This window comes from Lethenteron reissneri, chromosome 38 (genome assembly GCF_015708825.2).
Source record: "Lethenteron reissneri isolate LAM-NWPU_2019-01 chromosome 38, ASM1570882v1, whole genome shotgun sequence".
In the NCBI taxonomy this organism is placed as follows: domain Eukaryota; kingdom Metazoa; phylum Chordata; class Hyperoartia; order Petromyzontiformes; family Petromyzontidae; genus Lethenteron; species Lethenteron reissneri.
Genome location: NC_083816.1, coordinates 8346919 through 8373636, shown reverse-complemented (window position 1 = coordinate 8373636; position 26718 = coordinate 8346919). Strand labels below are relative to the sequence as shown.

Here is a 26718-nt window from a genome sequence, read left to right as displayed (position 1 = left end):
AACTTTGTAGCAGGCAGAAATGTTTTTTGGTCCATGAAACCTGGGGCCCCTCTTTTGAGCTGATGCTTGATTTGCTTGGGCCTTGCGCAGCCACCGTGTCCCCTGGGACCAAAAGTGGCACAACCACAATTACGCAGCGGTGCTGCGGCTCGCCTCGTCTCGTCGTCATCTGCAGGGAAATGTTTACGTATTGGTAAATGTTGGCAAGACCGAGTGCGTTTCTGTCCAGGGCTCACGATCCCCACTCGTCCACTCCACGTGGGTTACTTTGTATCATGTTCTCTCTCCCTTTCCCCCGTGTGTTGTATTTCGTCGATCTGTGAGCAGCTTCCAACAGAAGGCGGGGGGGGGGGGGGTAAAAAAACAAAAGCGACGGGGCTTCCGCTCACGATATCCAAAACTTTTAATTCAAAGTAAAAAGATCAAACTAAAATGTACTCATCTCGATTGGTGTTCCTCGGCCAGGAGTGGAATTTCCACATTCTTGCCAGCGGCAAGTTGTAGTAACACTCACTTGAGCAACCACAGAGGTTTAAAGCTTTCGTGACTGCAGGGATTCATCTTCTTGGTTCTTTCGGTAAAGTCTCGTAGAAGGGAAATAATAAAATAAAATAAATAAAACATAATACAATTTATTTTAAAATAATTATTTTATTATGTTTTATTTTTATTTTATTTTTATTTCCCTTCTACGTGGCTTTACCGAAAGAACCAAGAAGATCAACCACAGAGGGTTGATGATCAGACTGGAGGAATACGGTGAGCTATGAAGCTGTTTTCCACAGACGTCCAGTATGATAGTATACACGTAAATGTGTGTGTATCGACTCTTGGATGAGGGCCTCCTCACACCATACAGGTTATGGTGGTAAATTGACCATACATCATCACCACGCTGGCCAGTGGGGTTGGTGAGATGGGTGGAAATGTAACTCTTAATATCATGAATGCGATCCCTGCTGTTCTATATCCTGCTCTGTACAACTAAGTAATCAGACTCAATCATGAACATGACATCCTTTGATACTAATAATAACAAAGGCATAGTCCCTTCATATAGTACACCAGCTCATTTTATTTAATAGTAACTTACAAATCAAGACTTAGCAATCGCATTGGCATCACATTAATAACATCTCTGACACGTGGGGTCAATTGCTGCTGTCGAATTGGGGCGGAGGTTTGGTCGCAAAATTTGGAATAAAGGCCGTGAGGTCACATTTGCATGCGAGTTGATAAAACCAAGCAACGTTGTTGTTGTTGTTGTTAAACTGTCATGGCAGTTTTCTATTTCTTCTTGTCTTTTCTCGATTGTTCGTTAAAGTTCGCGCTTTCGGCAATGGTGTCCCGAACGTGGGTTTAGAGGAAGGCCTTGCAGAAAGGAAATATCCACAGAACTCCCATCCGAGATCCGTTCAAGCGACCTTTAATGCATCCATACATTTGGGGGTGTTGTGCTTTGCCGCACGTATCCCGCTACAAATACATTTTCGTCGCGTTGCAGTCAAAGCGATATTTATAACATTTTTCAGAGCTTAAACTTAGCCGAATTAAGTGAGAAAAATAATTGTTTAATGACTTTTACGTGGAGTCACTGGTGGCCAGGCGGAGACACTCAATTCAACCACCACTTGAGAATTTGTTTTCATCAAGGGTGGCAGAAATACCAGCATCTCAACACGTGCCCTGACACCCCAAGGCAGAATTATCAAAAGTTAAGAGAATGCAAAGCGTACACTGTTGTTATACTCTCAGAGCAAGGAAATAATGAGAATAGTGTTAATATATTTTTTTTATGAAGTAACATGTGCTTAATAAGAGCATTGGTTTATTATAAACGATGAACATTTGTAGAAAAAGTTACAGTTACACGGTTGTACATTCTGTGTTTATGCTTCAGGAAGTATTCTGTCAGGGATGAATGTGAGCATTCCCCCTCATATCTCGGGCATACTGATATTTGACTCCATTAAATAATTTTAAAGATATTGGAATAATAACGAAGCATTAACTGTGAATGTTTCATTTAGTTTTACAAGTTGATACTGTATAATGTATACAAAAATAGTAAACTGTGGTACTTTAACCCCTTGGCTCTGTGATAGGCTGACATGAGGTCACATGGGGTTTGACCATCATTAGTACATTGCCAGCGACAATACCAGTGCTCTAAAAACACGTTTCGGCCTATCATATCTAACCATGACTTGCAAAACTGTTTTTATCTTTATCGAGAAAACACAAAAATACCTTTTTAATTTCAAATGATCTTGGGTCATCAACCTAAGCTGGACATCGGGATCACTTAGTGGAATTACAGGACCTTGGATAGATCAGGGCCTCTGGCCAGTTGCATGGAACGTCTTAGGTGATATTCTCCCTTTATTGTCACGGATTTAAATAGGAGCTAAGGGAATCGTGTACTTAAGTATATTTATGCAACCGACCCCAGGCTCCCTGCGTCGTTACGGTAAAGATGACGTGCTGGTATGACTGGAAGTGAGCGAGGGGCACGTGGAGTGTCTGGTGCATGCACAGTCCATTGCAATCCACTGTTGGCCGTGGGTCTCCGCACACCTTGTGGGCCACGAGGGGACATCTGACCATACTGCACCACACTGGTCAGTGCGGGTTGGTGAAGGTTGTGGAGGAGTGCACAAGAACAATAGATTTTTCTGGACGGCCCTGTCCTGCCCAACATGCCGTTTGTGCGTGGTGGTGGTGGTGGTTGTGGTGATGGTCACCCATCCGAGCACTATCCAGGCTCAATCGTGCTTAGCGTCTGATTTTCCAGGTGATGGGTGATTTGGTCATAGGCAAGGTCTAGTACTGTACTGCATTATAAAAACAAGAACCACAACGATATTTGTCAAATGTGTTTAACGATGAAGTCCAGCAGCATTAAACATTACAAAAAGTTACAAACCACATAAAAGACCATTCCTGGTGAGACTTGAAGCTGAATGTATGCTATAATTTCCACAGAAGCAGAGTAATGGGTTGCCCATGCAGTGCGGTGACAAATTTACCAGCTCCAAAATAAGCCTCCCCCCCCCCAACCATGAATAAAAATAACCAAAGAAACGAATAATATGGCATGAATGGATCTCAGAAAAAGAATACATTGTCCACGAAACATTCTGATCTTTAAAAGTTATATTCGGCCATATAATGTTATACAAATGCCATTACATATTGTGTGGGTACACCTTGAGGTCCCGTTTTTTAGATTTCATGTCACCAAAAAAAGGACCACATTCTCTCAAGCATTCTAATAGGAGTACATCAAGGCTCGCTGGTCCAAAATGAAACGATAAGAAAACATAAAATACGAGTATCGTGTAAGTTTTTTTCTTCCTCCTACAAACATTACATTTTCTTGCATCATTTCATGTTAAGAGACACTGAACACAGCAAACTAAACAAACTGTACAACGGAGTCCTTTAATTGGCTGATCGAGGTGTTTTAGGCCTCGTTTCATTCTGTGAGCAGCAGGGCACGGTGACGGTGTCCACAAGGGATTGGCAACCCCAGGCCATGTGCTTCTAACACAGCGGGATGTTTTTTTTTTCATTTGCCCGAGCTGCAAGCGAACCGAGAGGGTTACCGCCGCCGATACGGCCTGGAGTTTTGTTCATCCCCCTTCTGCAACTTCCGAGCACATCTACGAGATTGTCCGAAGTAAAAAAATGAAAAATTAAAACGAAAAACGCACACGCTCAAAAAATATATATATTTCCCATCCGTCCTAAAACAAAATAATATTTCAGTTATATATTGATAGTGGGGCCTACGAGAATATATCTAAAATAAATTATTTACAACAACAAAAAAAACTTCGTAGATAAGACTATTATTACCCTTCGGGAGCCCCCCGATGCAACTAATGGTCACGGCGACCTTGGGGTTTTAACCGAGCCAAATGGAAGTGCCCTCTCAAATCACTCGACACCACTTTCTGTGTAATTTCCCCACTCGTTTAATGAACCCACACATGTTGGTGGGGGGGGCAGTGGGAGAGGGGAGGGGGCATTTGCAATGGACAGTGAGCGACAGCAAGGGGCGACAGCGACAGACAGATACAAGCACATTTCAGCAGAATTCTCCTTTGTGTCTTCACATGTACAAAATATATTTTAGTCCATCGGCCGTGCAGCTTTCCTGACTCAACATTATCCGGCAGCATTTGTGTAAGCAAGCAAACCCTGGATCAGTTTCGACCTTCTGGGTCTCATTAGCAGAGCTAGGATTGTTAAACAAATGCTGATAGGTTACCAGATGGAATTGGCAAGAGCACTCCCGTCTAACACTATTCGGCCCTGTTCAATGCAAAACAGAAGAGCAATGTTCTATACACACTCATTAGAATCAATACATGTCAAATTAAAGGTCTGGCTGTTAAGAAGGGGCTAAAAAAATAAAATACAAAATAGATGCGCCTTTTCATTTTAAAGACGAAACCAAACATTGAACGTAACGAACGAACGTGGCGAGCCAGATCAGGGTTCCACGGCGTTGTGGAAGTCCTTTTCGGGAGGTGGCCCCCCACGGTACCAGGTGCACGAGCCATCCTTGCGCTTGATGCACGAGTAGTGTTTGGCCTGGTGGCCCGTCATCTTGCGCTCGATGAGCCAGTCGGTCCACAGGCACTCGCTCTCGTCCGTCACAGCGCACGGCAGGCTGTTGCAGTTCTTGATCTGCACGCACGCACGTGCACGGGATGCGTATAATAACACGCGAAGGGATGAGTTTTGGATTCAGATTTTTGATGGGGGGGTTTTCAGATATTTTTTAAAAGATCATTTTGTAAGAAACATTTTTTCTCAGAATTTCTGAGCGCATCTGTAGCGCTCACGAAGTTGATGTCAACCGATGGGACGTGACACCACTTTTGAGTGGTTGCGCAGAAATGACGAGATGCAAGTGACGTCCTTTCCTGTGACGGCATGCTTTCGGATCAGTCCAAATCAAAACAAAACATTTGGATCATCTAAAAATTCATACCTAGCTCTGATTTTGAGGGGGTTTTTTTCTTAATCTGCAAATCGGGAACAGATTATCGGTGTATATAAATGTACAGCTTCTTGATTTGAAGCTTTCGTGACTGCAAGGATTTTTTTTATTTATATTTATTTTACTTTTATTAATTTTAATTTTATTTATTTTTACCTACGTGACTTTACCGAAAAAACCTAAGAATATGTACAGCTTCTTTATAAATCCACTACGAGATGAGGAACTCCCCATGACATGCCGGGGTATTTGACCTTGCTTTGCCAACACTGGTTAGTTCGGATTTGATTGAAGGCAGGAAGAATATATGAGGGAGCATAAAAGCACCGTAAAACAGAGGATCTTGCTGCACTGCTCTCAAAATTAATAACTTAATTTTCAATGATGTTAGTATCTGGAGATTTTGCAGGGTTGCTGAACTCAATTTATATAACTCTGTTTTGTGGGTACATTTTACAAGCGTGTGATGCGAAGGCCAATAGAAAGTAGGTAGAGCCTGCAAGTGAAAATAAACGATGGCGCAGTCACTTCAGAAAGCTTGTAGTTTGTTGTTATTGTTTAGATTATTTGTTGGCGATACTGATATACAGTGACAGTTCATGGTATTGGTTTATGTGGCTCACAATTATACCCTGGGTTTTTCCACTTTCAAGTACCACAAAAGTGTGCACTTTAATGGAATAATCGCAATGTGTCAACAATTGCTCCATTTAGTTCCCTCCTTCAGACAACAGCGTGACCTCCGTGCGGCCTCAGCAGATACGAACACCCTCATAAGCCACGAGCGTTGCGCCCGGGTTTGATTTTGGGAAGGACAAAGGTCACGATATCATCTCCAGGGCAGCAGGCGCTGCATCTTAAATCGATACGGGGACATAAGTAGCTGCACCCCCTCCAAATACAACCGCTAAACCGCTACCAAACATTTCAGAATGCCCTAAAGCCATTTGCTCTCCCTTGACTCGTCATGTCTCTCATGCCTAATAACGTTGATGATGACGATGATGCAGGAAGGTTTCTTGAAAACACTGTTTGGGCCTAATGGAGCACAGCGAGAACCGCAGGGGGATCGATAGCGACGTGAGCGAGTGAAGGCGTTTCCCCCCCCCCCCCCACCGATGGGGGAGGTGGGGGGGGGGCATGACGTCACCGTGTCGCCCGTTTAATAATTCACGTCCCTTCGACCCCCGCGCGCCTTTTGTTTTCGTCGGGAGATTCCGACCGTAAAACAAAAAAAGCTCCGCCCACGGCCAGCCAGGAGGTCGGGGCTCTATCACCGCCCAAAGGTCAGCTCGGCAGGCCGCTGCCGGGTTTCCCGCGGACGTGAAGATAAATCAAAATAACGTCAGAAAAAACGCACACGCTTACACATGTATTGTGTAACGCTGTTCAACCGTAAGCGGCTGTCAGGGCAAAACACTATTGCGAATTTGCATCAGTCCCCTTTTTTGCTGTGGTTTGTAAATGCAAGTTTTGGGAAACGCTTTGATCAATTGGGCCAATTTTCAAGAGGGTATGTCCCTAATAGCGACATGGTTATATATACTACAGGTTGGATCATAATTGAATCATCTTTACCAGAGTCATCGTGCCCTCCCGATCTTTTGGACAGACAGAGCCAACAGACAAACGCTTTTGGCTTCAGTTGAAAAGCGTTTTTTTTAAAGCGCGCACATACACGCACACGAGCGCCTCACCCTGCAGTCGCATCCCATCTGGTATCTGTGGTTGAGGCTCTTCTTCTGCGACAGCGTGAGGGCATCCCACGTCATGATGAGGCCGCAGAGTCCGATGTGTAGCTTCCCGTCCCTGATGGAGCCTGCGAGTGGCACGCGCACCACGTCATCAAACGGGACATCGACTCGTTCCAACGGTCAAATTCACCCGGAATTGCCGCTGGTCTCGTCAGATCTTCCGAGCTATCGCAGATTTGAGCTGGGTTAGTGCTTGGATAGCAGGCTGCTCAGGGATACCAGGCGTCGCAGGCTGGAGCTGCAAACTGCCCCACGTAGTCTGGAAGTCCCTTCCTCCGGCCACCTGAACTGTTGTCTCCCTGCCTCTATGCAAGTGCAGGATCAAGAACTTCATTTATTACCTCTACCTATGACTGATGACTCGACAAAATAAATATGCCTTATTTCTGTAGAGACAGGGTCACATTTAGAGGATCTAAACATCCCTATCGAATTGCATCGTTGAATCTATCTGAACGAGTCTTGGGAGTGTTACACCCTTGGCTCTGGGTACTCCCAGTTTCTTCAAATATGCCAAACATCCCAATGCATGGCCTTAGCGAAACTTAGTGAGGATATCGTGGATAAGCAACACCATTCTTATTTAACAGAGGTTTCATGTTACGTTATAATAATTATAATAATGTTACTGTACCCTTTGCAGTTGTGTGATGTTATTTTTAAAAAATAATGTTATTCAGAATGTGTTTATATTGGCATTGAACTTAGTTCATGCTGAGAATGTCTAAAGCAATGCTTGCAAAGGCCAGATGTTGCACCATTAATTAATGGTTAGTAATTTAATTGGGGGTTCCTTTAATTACATCGTCAATTGAGAACGCTAAGAAACGTAATTAATACACCACATTCATTATCTCTGAACCGGGGCTGTCGTCTTTATTTATTTTTCGAGGTAGCTGTTACCTCAGTGGGCTTGACGTACGGCCCGTGAGGTGAGTGTCAGGATGGTCTGTGGCAGTGGTGGGGGGGCGGGGTGTGGGGGGTGTGGGGGGGGCGGTGGGGGGTGTGGGGGGGGTGGGGGCGTGTGGGGGGGGTGGGTGGCAGGGGGGGGCACGAAGCAAAAGCAAACCAAGGCCCCAAATAGAGCAAAAGGGCCCCCCCCGGGATTCATGTAATTTACTATCACAATATGTCCCTAAAAGTCCCTCTTATTATGAAGCCACTGAAGCTTTGCACTTTTACATAATCTCGATTATAAATTAATTTCGTTAGAACTATTTTTTGTGCTTTGTGTGTTGTCCTTCCCCCGCTCTTCCGATTTGCACAGTTGGCTACGAATGGTGCGAAAGAAGTTCAACATACAGACATTCCACTACTATTATAGTCGTATTATTGCTGGTCGTACGTAGACAAAATCAAGAGAGGGAGTTCCCATTGACATCGACGTCCATCGTGGCTGTGTACGCATGCAGCCCTTCGATTGCTCGCTCATGACACTGCCGGTGAAACATCTCTACGCCAGGGGCCCCCCAAAATCTAAAATCGGCCCGCGCCGCCGCAGCAACCGTTTTCGGCACGATCGATAAAATGTGAGGGGGCGTGCATTTGGGTGGGTTTGTTACGCGCGACAAACGAGTACTCACCTCCCAGCACATACTGGACGTTGTTGACCTGCAGCCGCACACCGCACAGGCTATCGTGCAGCGGCGTGTACACGTACTTGACCTCAGACATCTTGTCGAACCCGCGGAACATCTGCAGGGGCACGCGGACAGGCGACACGCGGCGAAACGCGGACGTAGCCGGGTTAAACGCGACGCGTCTGGGTTTTTTTTTTCTTTGCGCAGAAGAACGTTTTTTTTATTATTAATCTTTGGCTTGCCGTGGCGTACGTATCAGAGACAAAGGATGTATGTGTGCATGCTGAACTTCTTTGGCGCCGTACGTAGCCGACCGTGCTGATCGGAGGTGCGGGAGTCAATGGGCGTTGATGAAGAAACTGACTTGAAAACGGAAAAGTGCGCAAGGAAGCGTGGAGAGATGGGTGTTCGGAATGAAATAAGAGACAAAGCGGTGGTGCGGTGAGGGGGGGGGGTACTAATTCCACGATTAGGCTGAGCCAACCTAAAGAGAGCCCAGACCAGGTTAACATTTTCATATTGTTATTGGTGTACACACCCTGGTTGCCAGGATAGCGCATACACCACACACCGCTTGATCTGTGCGGCATGCCATCCTTAATAGGAGCTCGCTAATACCCCTTAATCCCATCAGCCTATGAGGCTGCCGCTTAATGATGGGTCTGTATTGCTGTTCGCTTGCGTAATGCAGTACAGATGGACGGTGGGCTGTAATGAACACCCTTGAGTCACCCACAACCGGTTCTGGAATTACTGCCTTCTCTGTGGTCACCACGGCAGCATTTGAAACTTCGCACGTGTTGGGCAATTAGTGGCAGACAGCGGCTCTCCCGTCTTTTCGGGGATTTTCTGCACCTCCAAGTTGAAGCCAGCGAGTCCATGGTGGTCCCGATGAACTTGTGACTCCCGCTTAATTGACTCTCTTTGCATATTAATTTTCTGTTTCGACATAAACCTTCTTTCGCACCGTACGTAGCCAACCATGCTAATCGGAGGTGCTTTAACGGTAGGTGGAGCGGTAGTTGGGCAGCCATGGATTTGCTTGCTCACAGCACTGCTGGAGGAAAGGCCTCCCCATTCGAGGGAGGTCTGCAGAACATCTCTATAGAGAGTATTTGGTCTCCTCTTCCTTAGCTGGCCAGACGTCTTGGGAGAGGTGGGAGTAACCACGCTTTGCCTCACCACACGTAACCTGGCGATCGACTTAACTGCGGTGTACCTATTTATACTGGTGGAAACCAGTGACCTCGACATTGCAAGTCCAGGGTGTTTACTATTAAATAGACTTTAGTCCATACTCTTGGTTCTTTCGGTAAAGTCACGTAGGTATAAAATAAAATAAATCACGACGTTTCGGACACTTGTGTTGCGCCCGAAACGTCGTCAATTATTTTATTTATACCCCACGTGACTTTACGGAAAGAACCAAAGAGTATGGATTCCTGCAGTCATGAAAGCTTAAAATCAAGATTAGACTTTAGTCCATTTTTCCACATTAAATTAGAGTGCTTTTTGTGATCCACCAGCCTACTGGCCATCCAGATATCGTTGTCCAACACAATTTCTTCTGTTTAAGCAAAACAACCTGTTATTGGTTTTGTCATGCTGGGTCACATCAGCAGAGTCTGGGCCTCAACATACACGGCTGTGGTTGAAAGATGTTGTAGGCAAGAGCCATCCAATTAAGTGATGGGGCCCATCAGCACAAAAATCAATGTTGTTGAAATAAAAAGCAGTCTGATAATAAATTACGTGAACATGAATCCACGTGTCTCTCCACATAAAATATAAAATATTGTTTATAATCCATTAGCCGATGGGTCTCCGGAGCAGCAATCTGAGACAAACAACTTATCAATACACACGTGTGTGTGTGTGCTGGCAACCATTGATATACCGTATTAATCATAAATAGGAGTCCAGACTACTATTTACGAGGCATCTACACCCTAGGATGTTTTGGTCAATGCCATTCTGAAGAGAGTTTGGCTTCACGCGAAAACAAACTGGAGATTCTGGAGAAGACTCGCCGTGTACACGAGGGGATAACACTCAAGAGAATGCCATCACCTGGCCACCTCACAAGCTGTTAGTTTGCAGGCTCTACATTGCATGGGGGCTACGCAGTGCCGGATTACCCTCGTAGCAAAAGTAGCTCCATATGCTACGGGCAAAAGTAGCTCCACCTTCAAGGGCCCAGCGCTAAATGATTTCAAGCTGTCAATTCCGGTTCAGTGATTCTGCACTTGCTCTATTACTATAGTACTATTCTGCCTTAAATTTTTCTACGAACGACTGGGTCTTTAAGGCTAGCGATTTGTCGTATTATCTGGCTGTATAGCAATTTAAAAAATACAATTACTTTACTGTGCAAGTAAAAAATGTGTGTTTTAATATTTGTGTTTTTTTTTATTTGGGGCCACTTTATAACATATGCTACAGGCCCCGCACGATCTTAATCCGGCACTGGGGCTACTCTACTATTATCACAGCACATATTGCACAATCGTGGGCAAAATCCGTCTCAACATTATTTGTGTAAGTATCCAAATACAGAGCAAATGTAGCAATGAATGTGCATCGTGTTTTAGTCGGACTACATGCATTCAAGGGGCACGCGAGAAATTCACCACACTCGTTATTCGACGATGTGTCAATATTTGGAGTCACGGTTCTATTTTAGAAATCAGTATCTATTTTTATTTTCCTCGCTTGTATTGTTTTGTTTGTCCTGGCTGGTGTGTGCTGTTGCTGCTGTCTTGTTACATCCATCTAATTAGTTCAAACTGCGCTGTGGCATTTGTACCGTTCGCCTCGTTTGTTCTCTGCCGTTTACTCCAGTCTCCAAGAGTCATCAGTTGCCGCTCCTGTCAACTCACACGGTTTAACCCGTATTCTTGTACAGATAAATTGAGTTGTCAGGTCCATACGGCGTACAGCCGTTTCAATAGGGGCAAAAAAAAAATATTTGTCTATTTTGTTTGTGTTTCTCCCTTTTGAAGGGACTTTGTAGGATGAACGTTGAGATTTATAAGGACACGGGGTGGCCAATAAGGTCTGAATTGGTCTGTAATAAGGTAGGGCACTGATAAGGGGTTGACAGCTATGAGTTGTATATAATTAGCGAACAATTTTCATCAACCGTAAATAATCACGTTGAACATACACAAATCGATGCACATGTCATGCACGTAATGATCGGTCGTAATGATGCATCTATGGATTGTTGCATGCGATGCTCGTCGTTTAATTTCTCCACGCGTACCTTTGAATACGTTTCCGCTACAGGTGTCACTTTAGCCTGAATGAACGTGCTCATTTTGTTTTAACCCTGAATAAAATTGTCACTGACGGTCTTATTTTATTTGCCTTAAAAAAAAAAACTCAAACCTCTTTAGCTCTTTATTATACTTGCAATCACAGAGTTTGATATATCCATTTGTAATCCCGCTTTTTTGTTATTATTATTATTGAAAGCCTGCAAGCCCCAAGCCTCTGGGGACCTCCATTAAACTTAGGCTAAAAATACGGAGCCGCACATCAATAATTCAGGTTTGGCAATGACACCGTGGCGGCCGCGGCGGCGGCGGCGGGACGGCAAATGGTGTAAACAGAGACTGATCGCCGTGTGTGGTGGCAACCATTGTACATGCCGAGATGTTAACTACCTCGCCTGGTATACAGGAGGTCATGGGTTCAATCCCGACACTGAGACCTGTATATTTAGAGTTTGCATGGCTCTCGCCCCGTGGTCACGTGGGTTTTTTCTCCGGGTCCTCCGGTTTTTCATTCCACATTTAGAAACAAAATGCGTTCAGAGTATTTGGATATCATTTGTGGCCAGGTCGCTTCTGAAAAACAGCTATATAGCTCAGTGGGCCTTAGCTGGTCAAATAAAACATTGCTTAGTTAAGTGTCTGCGTCCAACTCACCTTCACTTGCTTCACTTCGTACTGGATCGTGGAGAAGGGATCATGGCCACCTTCGTTTCCATCTCCTCCCAGTATCTTCTCGCCGACCACTTTAGCCCGAATGACTGTAATCGGTAGAGGGACAGAGACGGGGGCGAGAGATGGAGACAGCAAAACGTTACAAACTTTCCGCTGCCTTCTTCATCAGCATTCGAGAATGTATCGTGAAAGAGCATGATAATTCAACACCAATTTCATTCGGCAATCCCAGACACCATTGAATGGCTTTCCCCAAACTCGGCGTACAGTTATCAACTCAATCCGTTGATTTTAAATGCATACGACAGAGAGAAGATCAAGACAACACAACCCAATTTGTATTGCTTTGTGCCTACGGGTGGATAAGCAACTTCCTGTAATCTCATCACTTCCTGTTGATATAACCATTTCATTATTGATAATGGCTGTGTATTAATTGCGGTATGGGCGAAATGGAGTGTGATCATGGAAGAGCTCCAGATGATGAGATCAAGGTCCTGATCTAGCTCCTGAATCGTGTCTGAGCTGTATTTGGAAGCTCCCCATTACTCTCCAGGCTGACAGCATCTTCTCACTGCTCATGGGAGCCCGCTTTCATCCTGCAATTCATGCTAGGAGGCCAAGTGCAGTTTACACAATTTGGATGTATAAAGGAGTCTAAAGTTGCATCTCAAGACACAGTCCAAATAGTGGGGTCATACAAATGGTGAGGGGGGGCGGCATGGAAGGGATGAGGGATATTTCATGTTACGATCATTTGTTCGGTGGTTAGAAGCTGCAGGGTATATTTTAAACCACAATGGATCTCAATGTGTCCTCGTTTGGCCTTAAACAACGGGCACCGCCGTGAATGTGACTGTTAAGATAAGTATCAATAGGTTACCAAAATAAACCATGTCTCCTTCCCGCATTTTTTCACTTCAAAAAATCTATAGTTTTTACACAACTCATCGGCGGATAACGCCATCTGAGGGGGACATCTTAACAGCAACATTGGTTCCATACGAGCAAAGGTGAGAGCCCACTGAAACCCCCAAAAGTCCCCATTGCAAGGGAGACAAATGGGCTTGAAGCAACAACAAAAAAGTTGGCTCGGCAACGACACATCACTTAGCTGCGGGGACCGATGGCTGACGGCCACAAAGCAGGTGATGGAATGGCAGCCATTTTGACTAATTGACAGCGCCATTAATTACTGAGCAGCAGGCAAAGTGACACTTCACCCTCGCCCACCGCCTATCCCCTCACCGTTTATGGCCTCGTAACGAATCCCCATTATGCTCCCCCCAGATATCCACCATATAGTTGGCAGGTATTTTACTCCCCGATTAACTGGCTGCGGAGTAAAACGCGCGCATGGGTTGCTAATTGTCCCCGTGCACCGAACGCTGCGATCCGCTGCTGGCTTTTGAAAGGGCTTTTCTGGCAGCAACAACAACAACAACAAAAAGCGAGCTTGTTTTTCTCCTGCATTGAAATGTTTAATCTTTTGGCAACCCCCTCCACGTGTGTGTGTTTGGAATCTTAAAGCACATACGTGATTTCCATTTTACCGCGTTAATTGACCTCCCTTCGGCAATACACCGATGTGTTTCATGGGAGTTGTTTGACCATACTTCGCCTGGTTATTGTGGGTTTGGTGAAGGGCATGGGGGCTAGGACTGTGTGCACGTATGTTGAACTTCTTTCGACTGGTTCAGATATCGCTCGTCACTCATGTTAGCTGGGGCTGAGGATTGAACTCGGCTTTGCCAGGTTCACGGCGCAACGTGCTCATCACAGCGCGATCGTTCCAACCCCACGTTGCAAACGTATATCTATTGATGCAATTCGATGCATCAGCCTATAAAATTTGATTAAAAAAAATACACAAATATTGTTTTACACGTTTGCTCATATTGATGAAGAATGATGTAAATCTTTGTTTTCGGTTTCATCCCATGAGCATTTAAATCGATTGGTTCGTCATAACTCTCAATTAAGGATTTAACTCTTTACCCACCCCCCCCCCCCCACAGTTATTCAATGAATTGTCACGACGTGGGTTTGTGATTCGATTCCAACACCGAATCGTATTTGGGCTCACTTGCACCATCTCGTTTCTATAGTCTCACGAAATGTTTAATTTCTACAGTTTTGCGCGCTCTATTGGCCTAAATGTAATGTGAGCATGTAATTTGCGTAGCCCTGTAAAATCATAGATTATTACCTGCATGGTTCAACGCAAGCATCGAGAGCATAAGAATCGACTTTATTTGTGACTCAACCCACTGTTGCATGTGGACTCACAATGCATGCATGAGTGACGTTACGAATGTGGATCTTGCGTGATTCACTTGTGCACACTATTCATGGGTGGTACTCCATGGACCAAAGCAGAAACCAGTAGCAGCTGAGGTGGTTAAAGTTTCCTTGTACTGATTTTGGTTTTATATGGCCAACAAATGTTACGTATGTGATAATCCACCACGTAAGGTATTTGCCAAAAAAACATCAATTGGTGCCACTGAAGCTTATCCACCTTAAGAAAGAAAACCGTAGACTGGTTTTGATTTCTCTGGGTCTCATCAGCAGAGTCAGACTTGTGAAACATATCCACTTGGGTTGCCAAATGTTCTGTGTAAACAGCCAAATGTTCTGGTAAAACAGCCCAATGATCTGGTAAAACAGCCACACATCTAAAATATGGGTGGCTCCTTTGCACTGTTGAGGAGAATTATGGATAATAACATCACATAAATAAGCATATCTGCAAATAAAATAGATGTTTTCATCCATCAGACTTAACTGATCGCATCTGGTCATTGGATCTGTGGTCTAAACCAGATATATCTGGTTTGGACCCACCAACTAAATGCACGTTTGGAGTATTCATAGCAACAGGTGTTGAACCAACAGAGAGGGCCATTGCCTCAGCCTGCTGCTCTGAAAATAGCCAGTTTCTCAATATGCTGAGACATTGCTGGCATATAAATAGTACATACGATAGGCGTGGTCATTTAAGCAACTTAAACGATGACACTATCTTTGATGGAACCCAACAATCTTCACCTGTCTCAGCTAACAAAATAAAAGTAAAACAACAGTAGACAACACCGCCTCTCAAACCATGAAGCACCACTTCTCTCTAATCAGGATTTGCCACGTGGTGTAGGCATGGAGCTGCCAGGTGGCTAAAGTATGACGGTGCCGAGTGTCACTGTCCTGATATGCGTGGTGGATTAAATAAAAAAAACATTTTACCAGGTAAGGCCCACTGAGCTATATAGCTATTACAGGTAGGAACAACAGGTTCCACACTGCCCACCAGGGATTATTTGTCTGTCTGTCGTGCACGAATGCGCTGTCCAACCAAGTTCCTACCTACCCACTCCGAAGGAACGTGTTAAAAAGTGACCTGGCCATAAATGATAGCTCATAGAAGTGCCTTATAATGCGGAAATGTATAGTAGCCAAATTATTATTTTCTCCAGGTTACTCCAGTTTCCTCCCACATGAAGCCAAAACACCCATTCACGGTGTTGGCCTAACGTACGGCAAGACTCTCCTGAAACAGAGTCTTGAGACTCAATGAGTCCTTCCTGCGTAAATAATAATTGCCATGATTGTCGTTAACAATCGTTGGCAATAAAACGGGTAAACTAGCGCTCGGGTTTATTGAACCATTCTTTCAGCCTTGTGACCATGTGCGCTTGAATTATTTTTTCGTGAGGTCCGGTGAAAATCCGCATTGCAAAGTTTGGCAGCGAGAAGGTGCCACGGTGTTTTTTGTTTTTTCAAGGTGGTCCCTCTCCCCACACTGCTCCCCCCGCCCATCTAACTCTCTCTCTCTCTCCCTTTCCACTGGCCCTGAAGGAGCCTGCCTGCCCAGCTGCAAGTTCCAGGCCATATTTGCACATTGCGTCGTCAACATCGCTGAGTGAGCGTGCCTTTATATGGAAGAAATTCCGCACAATAAAAAAAATCCATTTCGGGCGAGAGAAATTACGGTGTTCCAATCTGGCTATCAAGCGAGAGGGGCGGCGAATTTCTTTTCTCCATTATTTGGCAGGGGTTGGAGAGGAAAAAAAAGTGTTCCTGTCGCGAGCAAGATTTGAAAATGTGGTGATTAAAACATAATTCGAGACAACGTTTTATACGCAGCTAAATTGAATCCGACACCCCCCCCCCTCCGCGCCACCGCCACGTTCCCTCCGCGCGACGTTCTGTTCGCTCCTACGCGCCGCTGGGGTTGGATCATGCCGCTTACTTGTCGCAAAAGAGTTTCTAGCAGCGGAGCAATTCACGCGCAACGCCTCCTCCACTCGAGCAATAAAAGCATCAGCCCAGAAATGCAATCTGCAGCGGTGGCCCGATTTCGGTTTAATTAAAATGTGCAATTTCACACACGCTCACTTGGCCGAAGACCAAGGGTGTAATTCATCTCCACCCAAAAAACTATTTAACGAGTCGATCTTCACGACTTTATAATCCCGGCTTCGCTGAAGAATTGGGTGCGCTTCCTGCCACCTCCTCCATTCTCGTGAACTTTGAGGTCGTCGGCCCGTGGTTCGAGCAGCGCTTGCGAGACTATTGATTTGTTTTTAAATCGCACACGCGTGCAAAGATTCGCGTGAAGTTGTTTTTGTATTGTGTCCTCGTTCCGCATGCAGGGGTCAGAATAGCCAGTGTGTGTGTGTGTGTGTCTTCCCCGCCAACCGGTGCCCATCTCTGGTGATGGGTATGAGCCGGTTGTGGGAAACATCCACATTCCTATGGCGGCGACCAGGTCGTCCAAAGGACTTTGTCGCTCGGTGAAGTGACGGCGTATCGACTTCGAAATCAATTCTCCTTCTTGTGATGCCTGCATCGAATCGTGTTTTGTGATAAACTCTTGTCATATATTATTTATATACAAGTGATATACTAATGATATGTTAAGCCTAATGGAAAGAATCATCATTTGTTCTTTCCATTAGTCCATGAGCCAAATATAAGTTAGAAGCAATACAAACAAGATAACCCAAGGGAGATTTAAAAAAAAAATATTCTCGAATCACGAGCCTGAATGATGACAATCCTTAAAATTGCCGGGAATTCTGGGAGAGAGGAATTGTTATACTCCTGCTTTTCACCAAGCGATAGAGCCTCACCAGATGGGGCTCGATTTATCCACCGAAAAGAAATGATGATGATGATGATGATGACCCTAACCTCGTGATTTGGGAGCGCTGATGATCTGCTAACAGAGCTGACTGTAGGCGAGAACCAGTTTCAATGCCAATGTGGAACTTTATATTATAATAAGCACAACTGTGCTTTAGGCCCTGTCGCATCAAATTTGGTTAGATAACCCGAGTATAATTATTTTATTTGTAATTTAATTTTTGGAGGTTACCCTGATTACGGAAATAGTGGCGTCTTCTCGACAGCTCTTTACTGTAGACGGCTCGATGGTGTTAGCGTTGACAGACTCGATAATTAAAGCATGAAAACCCAATCACTGTGTAATGAGCTGCAGCACAAATGAGCACCAATGCATATAAAAAAACGTCTGCAAATCATGATAAATTCATTAGTATATATAAACTATTTTTGCTTCAAACTATCTTTTATGATTAAAAAAAAAAGTACTGTAATTGTAAAACTTCAAACAAACTGACTTTGGCGCTCAAGAAGAATAAGTTTAAAGACTTCATGCACTTGACTAACCTAGAAAATGCAGTCCGTTAGTTAAGCTCGTTAGCTGCCACTTTTATTCAAATATTGAACAAAGCAACGCCCTCAAAGCAACGACCAAAACCCCATTTTACACTTACGCCTGCCAACAATCCTCAAGTCCACCTAACTCTGTTTGCAGAACGCGAAGAGATGTACGCGCGCGCGCGCGTGCGTGCAACTCCGCGTACGCAAAACCGTTTGGGCGTTTTGCCAACAACGCGCCTCGTTCTAACGTCACACCGCTTTCCGCGTAACGGGAGGGTCCACCCGGGAGGGCCCACCACCCGCCTTTTGCGCGACGCTCCCCAATAAAATTCCTCGTTCGCCTTCTACGGGTGCACCTTTCGGCCAGAACCCCCCGCGTCCACCACCGGTGCCTGGCGCGAACTGGCTTTGTGCGTGCGAGCGCAAGCTCCCGAATTTGGCACGGGGCGTCCGTCCCAACCCCATACGTTTGGCGACGCGCGGCGCCAGATTAGCATAACCTTGTGCGAAAGCATTGTTCTTCGTGGGGATGGCTTTTTTTTATCTCGCTGCCGGGAGTTTTGTTTTGTTTTCCGATTTCCCCCCCCCCCCACCCTCTCTTCACCCCTGCTTCGCCCCCGCTTAAACGTCCGTGTTCTCGTGCGGCCGTGAACGAGCGCATCTTTAACAGCGTCGGGGTTCCTTTACGTGGGGATGATCCGTCCCTGTACACCTCCACTGGCCGCGGTGAATCAAAACGCAATCACGAGCATCGCCCGAATGTCAAAAAAAATCCTAATTTGTCTTGTTTTTCTTTCGCGAACGAAGGATGGGTGTGAGCATGCTCGCAGTACGGATGCTGAAGTGGTGTAATGGTTGACACAGTTGGGCTCGATATCCAGAGGTTACCGGTTCGATTCGATCTCCCGATAACTGCAGTTGAAACGATGGCGCAAGTTTTCCTAAATGTCTCCCCGCCTCTGTCCACCCGGAGGTATACATGGGCACACCACAGCTCGAAAGGTCACGTGTGGTGAGGTAAGGTGTGGGTCCTCCCCCATCTTACAAGACATTCAGGCCAGTCCATAATAGAGGTTTGTTTGGGGTTAGATCGTGCAAATTTACGCGTAAATTTACGCGATCTAACCCCATAAAAAAACTATTACGGATGATATTGGTCGCGAAAGCCTCCGTGTTAAACGTTCAGGCCGGTGTTGGAAAGTAGGCCAAAACATTCTCACAGAGTCATCTTCTTGGTTCTTTCGGTAAAATCACGTAGAATGGAAATAATAAAATAATAAAAATAAAACATAAAATAATTTTCACGACGTTTCGGCCACAACGCAAGCAGCCGTCCTCATGTGAAGAACAGGTCCGTCGATAAGAGAGAGTCTGAAAATTCTCACAGAGGATACACTTTCATCAGCAGTGGTGTGAACATGCGAATTGCATGGCTGCGCTTTTACCACCACCTAGGCTCGCAGCGTGCTCATCAGTTCTCCCGTTAAGCCCAGCAGCACATCCGATTTAGAAGTTGGCCTTAAGCCAAATCTGCTGAAGAATGGGCTAAGTGAGCATTTTTGACAGACGATACGTGACAGGAGGGAGGGAGGGAAGGGGAGGAGTGGGCCCTGCTATACGAGACCCCTCTCTTTCAAGCCCTCTTTTGTGGGGACTCCTGCATTGGGGGCAGATGGGCATGTTGTGCCAGCACAGCTGCATAACTCTCAAGAGTGACCGAACACACGCAGGACAACGCGACCATGCAACCTGAGTCGAGATGCTATCCACGTGTCTACATTTGACCCGATCTCAAGACGCTGTACGTGTTTAAATCATCGAAAGAGGCAGTCAGACGTAGGTGTTAACTACTTCGCCTGGTATACATGAGGTCGTAGGTTCGAACTCGATCCTGACGCCTGTATATTTGGAGTTTATATTTGGAGTTGACGTGTTCTCCCCATGGTCGTATGGATTTTTCTCCGGGTCCTCCGGTTTTTCCACCCTCCACATTTAGAAACGTGCGTTTAAGAGTTGTTTGGCTGCTGTACATTACCACGTGATAAGCCACTTCGGTGAGCGGTCATTTGTGGCCAGGTCGCTTCTGGGAAAGCGCTACAAAGCTCAGTGGACCTTACCTGGTAAAAAAACAAAAATAGTTTAAAAAAAAATCTGAATAAGGACGGTCTTGAACCTGGACTTGATTAGGGGCAAGGGAGTTGACAGTATGGATGGCTGGAGAAAGAGAGTTTTACAGACAATAGGGGCAGCAGAGGAGAATGAGCGACCTCTCAGTGAGCGAACGTTGACTGTGCGGCTCACATCGAGAGGCTCGGTCACGAGAGTAGAAAGTGCTTGGCAGGGAAGTCGAGTGAAAAGATCGGAGTGAGGTAGACGAGGGGCTGAGTCCATGGACTATCTTTCAGAATTACAGTTACTAAATTATCACTCTCTATACTATGAACGTGCCAATTATTCACCCAGAGAAGAATCGAGACTCTTTTCCAGGCTGGTCCCTTCACTGGGACATAATGGCCAATAGCGTTAATGAATGTTTTAACTCGTGATCAGCAACCGGAGTATTGTAACTGGCAGAAAACTCACTACGAGGGGGGTAAACAACTGCGGGTTGCCATCTCCTAGCCACATCTCACAGCCTCCCACACCTACAAACTTGGTAAGCCTGTGCCTGGCTCCCATCCAAGTGCTGATCAGGCTCTACTCTCTCTGCTTAGCTCCAACGATGCGACGAGATTGGCCGCATTTATAGGGTGATCCGCTCATAAATAAACCTTTCAGAAATATTTACATGAAAAAAATCTGAGCATACATTTGGGTGGCCCTCGGCGGAGTTGGAAGCCACGGGAGGGGCTGGAGTCGAGGGAGTGATGCTGATGCTGCTGCTGCTGCAAAAGGGGCCACCACCTGGCCTTGATTATGCGATTGTAGCGACAGAAAAGTACACCACATTCCCCGCGGGACTCTTGGGCAAGCGCAGTGGGGCACAGAGGAGGGGTGTGTGGGGGGGGGGTGGTGGTTAGCGCTATGCTGCGCTACGGACCCGGAGACCCGAGTTCGATTCCCACTCACGGCCAACGCCAGTGGCGATTTTATGACCAGGTTCTGGGCCTCCCCTAGGTCGACTCAGCCTCAAATGAGTACCTGGTGCAGTGTGTATACATCACCACTGGGGAGACAAAGGCGGCCCGGCGTGGTGCTGGCCACCCACCCCCTCGTGTGCCGTGCCGGCCTTCAAAAGTGCTCGCTAACAGCACTTGCCCCAACAGTCTGTTAAGGCTATACGGGGGATCTTTATCTTTATGGGGGTAGGTGGTTCGAGGGCTCGAGAGGGGGGGGGTCCTATGTGGTGGACTATGTGCTGTGAGGTGTGTGTGCTGGGGTTCGTAAGGTGTGTCGCGTTGGGTGGGGGGAGTTGTCAGATGTGGTGTGCGCTGTGCAGCGTATTCGGTGTGGGGTGATGCGCTGTGTCCATGGTGTACTATGGAGACTGTGTGGCGTGTGGAGCAGGGTGCGGTGTGTGGAATTGTCGAGGACGTGCTAGGCGGTAATGGGCCCTGTGTTGTGTGATAGAGGGGGTGTGGTAAGTGGGTTAGGGGCTGTGTGATATGTGTTGCAGGGTGTGGTGCGTTGGTCAGGCCCTGCGGGATGTGTGGTGTGTAGATTATGGAGTACATTGTGTGCGGTGTGGGGTGCATGGTGTGGTGTGTGTCTGTCTGTCTGTATGACCGAGTCTGTTGTGTGCCGGTGTTGGCTGTGTTGGTGTTCGAGGTGGAGGCTACTTCACGGGATGAGTGCCCTTTCCTCTCCGAAACATCAGCCTGTGCGTCCAAGAACAACACATTTGGCACCGCACGACCCAGAAGCAAAAAAACCTCCAGAGGACGATCGCTTGTGTTGTGATCGAAACGTCGTAATTTTTGGTTTATTTTATACGTATTCTTTTTCTTAATTTGTACCCATCTACGTGACTTTACCGAAAGACCCAAAGAATATGAACACCCATAACTTGGCCGTGGTTTTACCGCACAATCAGAGCAATTGGATAGAGTGGTGCGTCACGTAAATACCAAATACGTTACAGAATTACATGCGTGTGTATTTCAACAACGAAGGTCACGTGCATTTCAATACAATATAACCCGTGATATTCGAAAACCTAACATATTCGTGAACAGAAGCTAACGTTCATTGTAAAGGTTATTGGGTTAGATCGCGTAAGTATAAATGTGTCGTAACCCTCCACCACCCGACACAGCCAGTAAGGTTTGTCACGTAAAGAAAACGCCAATTAGTTACTAGTATAGGTGTATAGTAGTGTAGTGTATAGTGTAGTGTATAGTAGTGTAATGTATAGTCGTGTAGTATGTAGTGTATAGTGTAGTGTATAGTAGTGTATAGTGTAGTTTGTAGTGTATAGTGTAGTGTATAGCGTAGTATACTACTTCAGCGCCCCGGTGTGTTGGAGAGTAAATCCACAACATTCACAATTTGAGTAGTACGACGTTTCTCTGGTAATCACATCCAGCATCATTTAACAATTTTGTTTACGTGACAATCCTCGCTGGCTGTGTCGGGTGGTGGGGGTTACGACACATTTATACTTACGCGATCTAACCCCAAAAACGTTTGTTTTACATGAATAATATTGGTCGCGAAAGCCTACGTGTCATAAAGCTAACGTGTAAATGGCATCGGTATACTTGCACGGACGGTGGGCCCGTGTATACCTGACGGCGATAGGAGCCTAGCTGCATTGGGGTGAGTAGCCAGTGTGAGTTTTTAAATAACCGAGATAAGGGAATGACCGCTGACCATAGGAGACCAAGGCGGTCTGGTGCTCGAGTGTTGATTTACATTTGAAGGCTGAGTTAGGCAGCGATCAAACTGTGCGCTGCGGCCGCATATCGGAGCGACCTCGCATTGTGGCAGAGATTCGAAGGTGGCACTGCAGAAGAATTGCAGCTCACCACGTTTCATGAGAAACGTGTCCGTTGTTTGGTGCCTTCTAGACGACTTACACCAAAGAGACGCATAACGCTTAGAAGTCTGGGTGTGGTCTTCGCACACACCTGTACTGTCAGTAGGCGTGCAGGAAAACTTTTGTGGTTCTCACAGAAACGTTGTCAGGCTTCCAAGCCCGCATTGGCTTGCGTGGCTGCCAGGATTCGGCAGTACAGCAAGTAGGCTGTGCTCACATCTGGCAAACAAGTATCCAGACTCGGCGGGATAAAGTGAATTAGAATATAATAAAAAAAACTGTTATCTTTCCTCTTTATTATATTTCATCTCCCTAAAAGACATTTCGTTTTTTTTTGTTCAAAGGATGTCGTTTGATTACCACAGGCACTGTTGGTTCCCGCAGACGACCGACGTTTTAAACATCAAAGGCAACAGACGGTGGTAACCGAAGCGCTTCTCAGAAAAATTGCGAGCCAGATGGTAACATAATGAGCACCAGGGCAGGGCCTGCCGCAGCTGCAGGTGAAAGAGCCTCTGACCGGGGAAAGAGACGAAAACCTAACGGGTATCGAGACAACCCCAACCCTCGGGCATAATGGCACATCCCACAATTAAGTCCTCACACTTGCATTGGTCTGTGAGGGCTTTGACATGTCAGCAGGACGTACCATTTCCCGGGGAGGGGGGTGGATTGTTACGCTTGTCCCATCACCCTTTAGACACGCCACTGATGGACAATGGGAACAGCCCAGTCCTTTTTTCTGTCTTCTTGTAAGAACCCTGTGACCCTGATTAATGCTGCTGCTGCCTGTCCACAGTACAAACGTTGTCTCTGAAAGCTTTTTTGATGCCTCGTCCCAAGATGACATCATTGAACAGTTTGTTTTTTTAAACGAAAAAAAAGCCCAACAAATCTTCTTCATCGCGTGGGTTAAACCTCCGATGGTCCAACACGCAGCAGCAGCAGCAGAGAGAGAGAGCTGAATAAATGTGTTTGAATTTATAATCCGCACACACGGCATTCGTATTATATGCTGCTTCTCGCAAACGATCATCTCACATACCACGTTTAAAGTTTGTGTGTTGGCATGGTCTTAGGAATAAAATGTTCAGGATTACTCCGCGCCAACAAAAAAAAAGTTTAAACTTTTTAAACGTGGGTCATTTATTCATTTTAGCAGGCTGCACGCGTCTGCTGCAGGAGAAGCCATGACGTGACTTTTTGTTGTTGCTGCTGCTGCTGCAAATAACTTGGACGGCGTCGGTACAACCCTTCTCGAGTTTGCAGTGAGCCGCAAACTGTACTGGGCTCCGGTGAGCTCATGCCCTTTGTTTTACAGTGGCGCAATAAGAGAGAATTTGGACATTCAAATTGACCCAACCTATTTTTTTTTTACAAAGTTAAACAAAAAACTGGAAAGATAATTTTTCGCCACCAAGATCTTGGATCGTGGTGGCGCGGTTGGTTTTTGTGCGCGCGCAGTGCCTGCGGGTGACCTACCCGAGCATCGATTTCTGGCCACGGCTACGTTAGTGGCGAGAAAAATATCTGAACTGGTTCCCCTTGACCAACCGGCATCAACGATTGTAGTGAAGTATGGTCAACACCCCCCCGCCCCGTCCCGAAAACAAACAGAGCATGGGGAGATGTTGGTACAGCAGGGGATTGGCAAATCGATGGACATTTGTATAATGCCTTTATGTGATACACTGCTAACCAAAGCTGCGGCAGCAAAAAAAGTCGGTGGAAATCACGACTTTTTCCATTATTGCAACGTTGCAAAACTATATTGAAGAACATTTACATATACGGAGAGCAGACGCGTAGGGTCTTGTCTGGCAGTTTATACCTTGCACTTAAAAGTGGCGCTGTGAGTCCCGTCCCCGATATTGGTGCTCACGTGTACAGAAGTACCCGCACTAATCCTCCACATCGAGAAGTCGCCCTTTTACACTGGGCAAATACTGCTCGTGCAAAGCACGGTGGGGGGGCGGGGGGTTGATGTGGCCAGATTTATTTGTATTCTTAGGTTTTTTCAGTAAAGTCTTCAGGTGAAGACAGAAGCTTGTGTTGCCTCCGAAACGTCGTGATTTTTATTTTATTTTACTTTTATTAATTTTTATTTTTTTACCTACGTGACTTTACAGAAAAAACCTAAGAATATGAATCATTGCAATCACGAAAGCTTCAAATCTAGAACAGATTTATTTGTTTCCCTCAATGCTGATGTCCCTAACAACAACTGCAGCAGATCCTTATTTTAGTCCGAGTCAAACTAGGGGAAGGCCAGGCAAAGTAAAGAAATAACTAATTGTCACTGGTGTTGTTCGTGGCCAGGAATTTAACTCGAGGTCCAGGATCATTAAGCACTTTTCTGGGCATCACATCACTGCTACCCACCCACACACAGATGTGCACTCATCCACTTCCAACTCAATTACTCACACGACCCCACCCACGCACTCAATCACATCGTAACTCACTCATCTGCTCACTCAACAGCTCACTCACTCAACTTAGCCGTGAATTCACTCACCCACTCACCTTACCCCTCGCTCACGAACTCACTCGTTCACTCACCCGCGTGGTCACCCCCGATTCAACTCGTGCATTTTACTCACCAACTTCGGAGCCACAGAACAGCTCCTGCGGGTGGCCCATCATACAGGAGCAGGCGTCGACCACCGACTTGCAAAGCGACAGCACGGCCAGGCACAGGAGAGGGCCCATCGCACCCTTGACGTGACCTCTCATGTCTGCACTGAAATCCTCTAACGTCCCAACGAGATTTTAAAAACAAAACCGAAAACTAAAGCAGCAGACGGAGGGGGGGGAAGTAAAAGACACGGATAGTTTAAACTTTTTTCTCTCTCTCTCTCTGCAGCGCTAGGAATGTTCAGGAATCGTCGCACGTGGGGTGGGTGGAGGCTTGCCCACTGCGGGTGACGTATGCCGAATAACGAGCCGCACTTCGCTTGACCCACCGACTGACTTGCCCCGTTGCTGCTGACGGGGAGGAACTAAAAACAAAGTTTGGCGATTGCCTCCACTCTCTCTCTCTCTTCACGGGGGTGCGACGGTTTTTAAACACCACGGCAGACACCGCCCACACGCGTTGCCGGCCAATGGGAAGGCAAAGGAAAGTTTTGGGCATTGCCCTCTCGATTGCAACGCCACCCACGGAGGCGCGCGCTTCTCGGCCACGAAACGGGCCCAAGTGCGTGTCGCGACGGGAACGACTCATCACCACACCGCAAACTTTTCTTGATTTTGCAATTCTGGTGGTGTTGGGGGCAGTAGTGTGGAGGAGGTTGTACCACCCCCGCTGTCTCTCTCTCTCTCTCTCCTTAAAGAAAATACTGAAATATCAACAAAAAATAGTGACTTTGTGTCAATAAAAAATAGTTATTTTGTGGTCGTTCGCAAGACATCAATGTGTTCACTTGTGAAAATGTGAAAATCGCGAAATAGTACGAATTAGCAAAAAAAATACTAACGTGAAAAAAACGTGGGTAAACCTCATTAGCCTTTTAGATTTTTCAAAAGTCAACTTTGAAAGGAACTAGTTTCCAGATTCAAGAGTGTACGTGTGAGCTAGAAAAATATGAATCGTGGTTCATTAGCTAAATGAAAGTGCCTTCATGAGCACACATAGCCACCATAATTGCGAGCCTCAAAGAAATACCGAGCATCGAAATCAAATCGGAGGTGGACATTGGGTGACTGCAAAGTTCAGTGGCAAAACTCTGCACCTCTATTGCTGATCAAATGAATC

The 26718-nt window shown here is 46.0% G+C and overlaps 2 protein-coding genes across 2 annotated transcripts in view; one reads left to right on the top strand and one right to left on the bottom strand.

Annotated features, from left to right (window-relative positions):
- LOC133351613 (synapsin-2-like) overlaps nucleotides 1-26718 on the top strand; it is a 154659-nt gene that overhangs the window by 65538 nt on the left and 62403 nt on the right.
- Nucleotides 1056-25993, bottom strand: LOC133351565 (metalloproteinase inhibitor 3-like). Its single transcript, XM_061566866.1, has 5 exons — nucleotides 25565-25993; nucleotides 12281-12384; nucleotides 8352-8463; nucleotides 6712-6833; nucleotides 1056-4698 (listed from the first exon to the last, which is right to left on the bottom strand). The coding sequence occupies exons 1-5, from the start codon at nucleotides 25695-25697 to the stop codon at nucleotides 4501-4503; spliced, it is 669 nt and encodes a 222-aa protein (XP_061422850.1). The 5' UTR covers nucleotides 25698-25993; the 3' UTR covers nucleotides 1056-4500.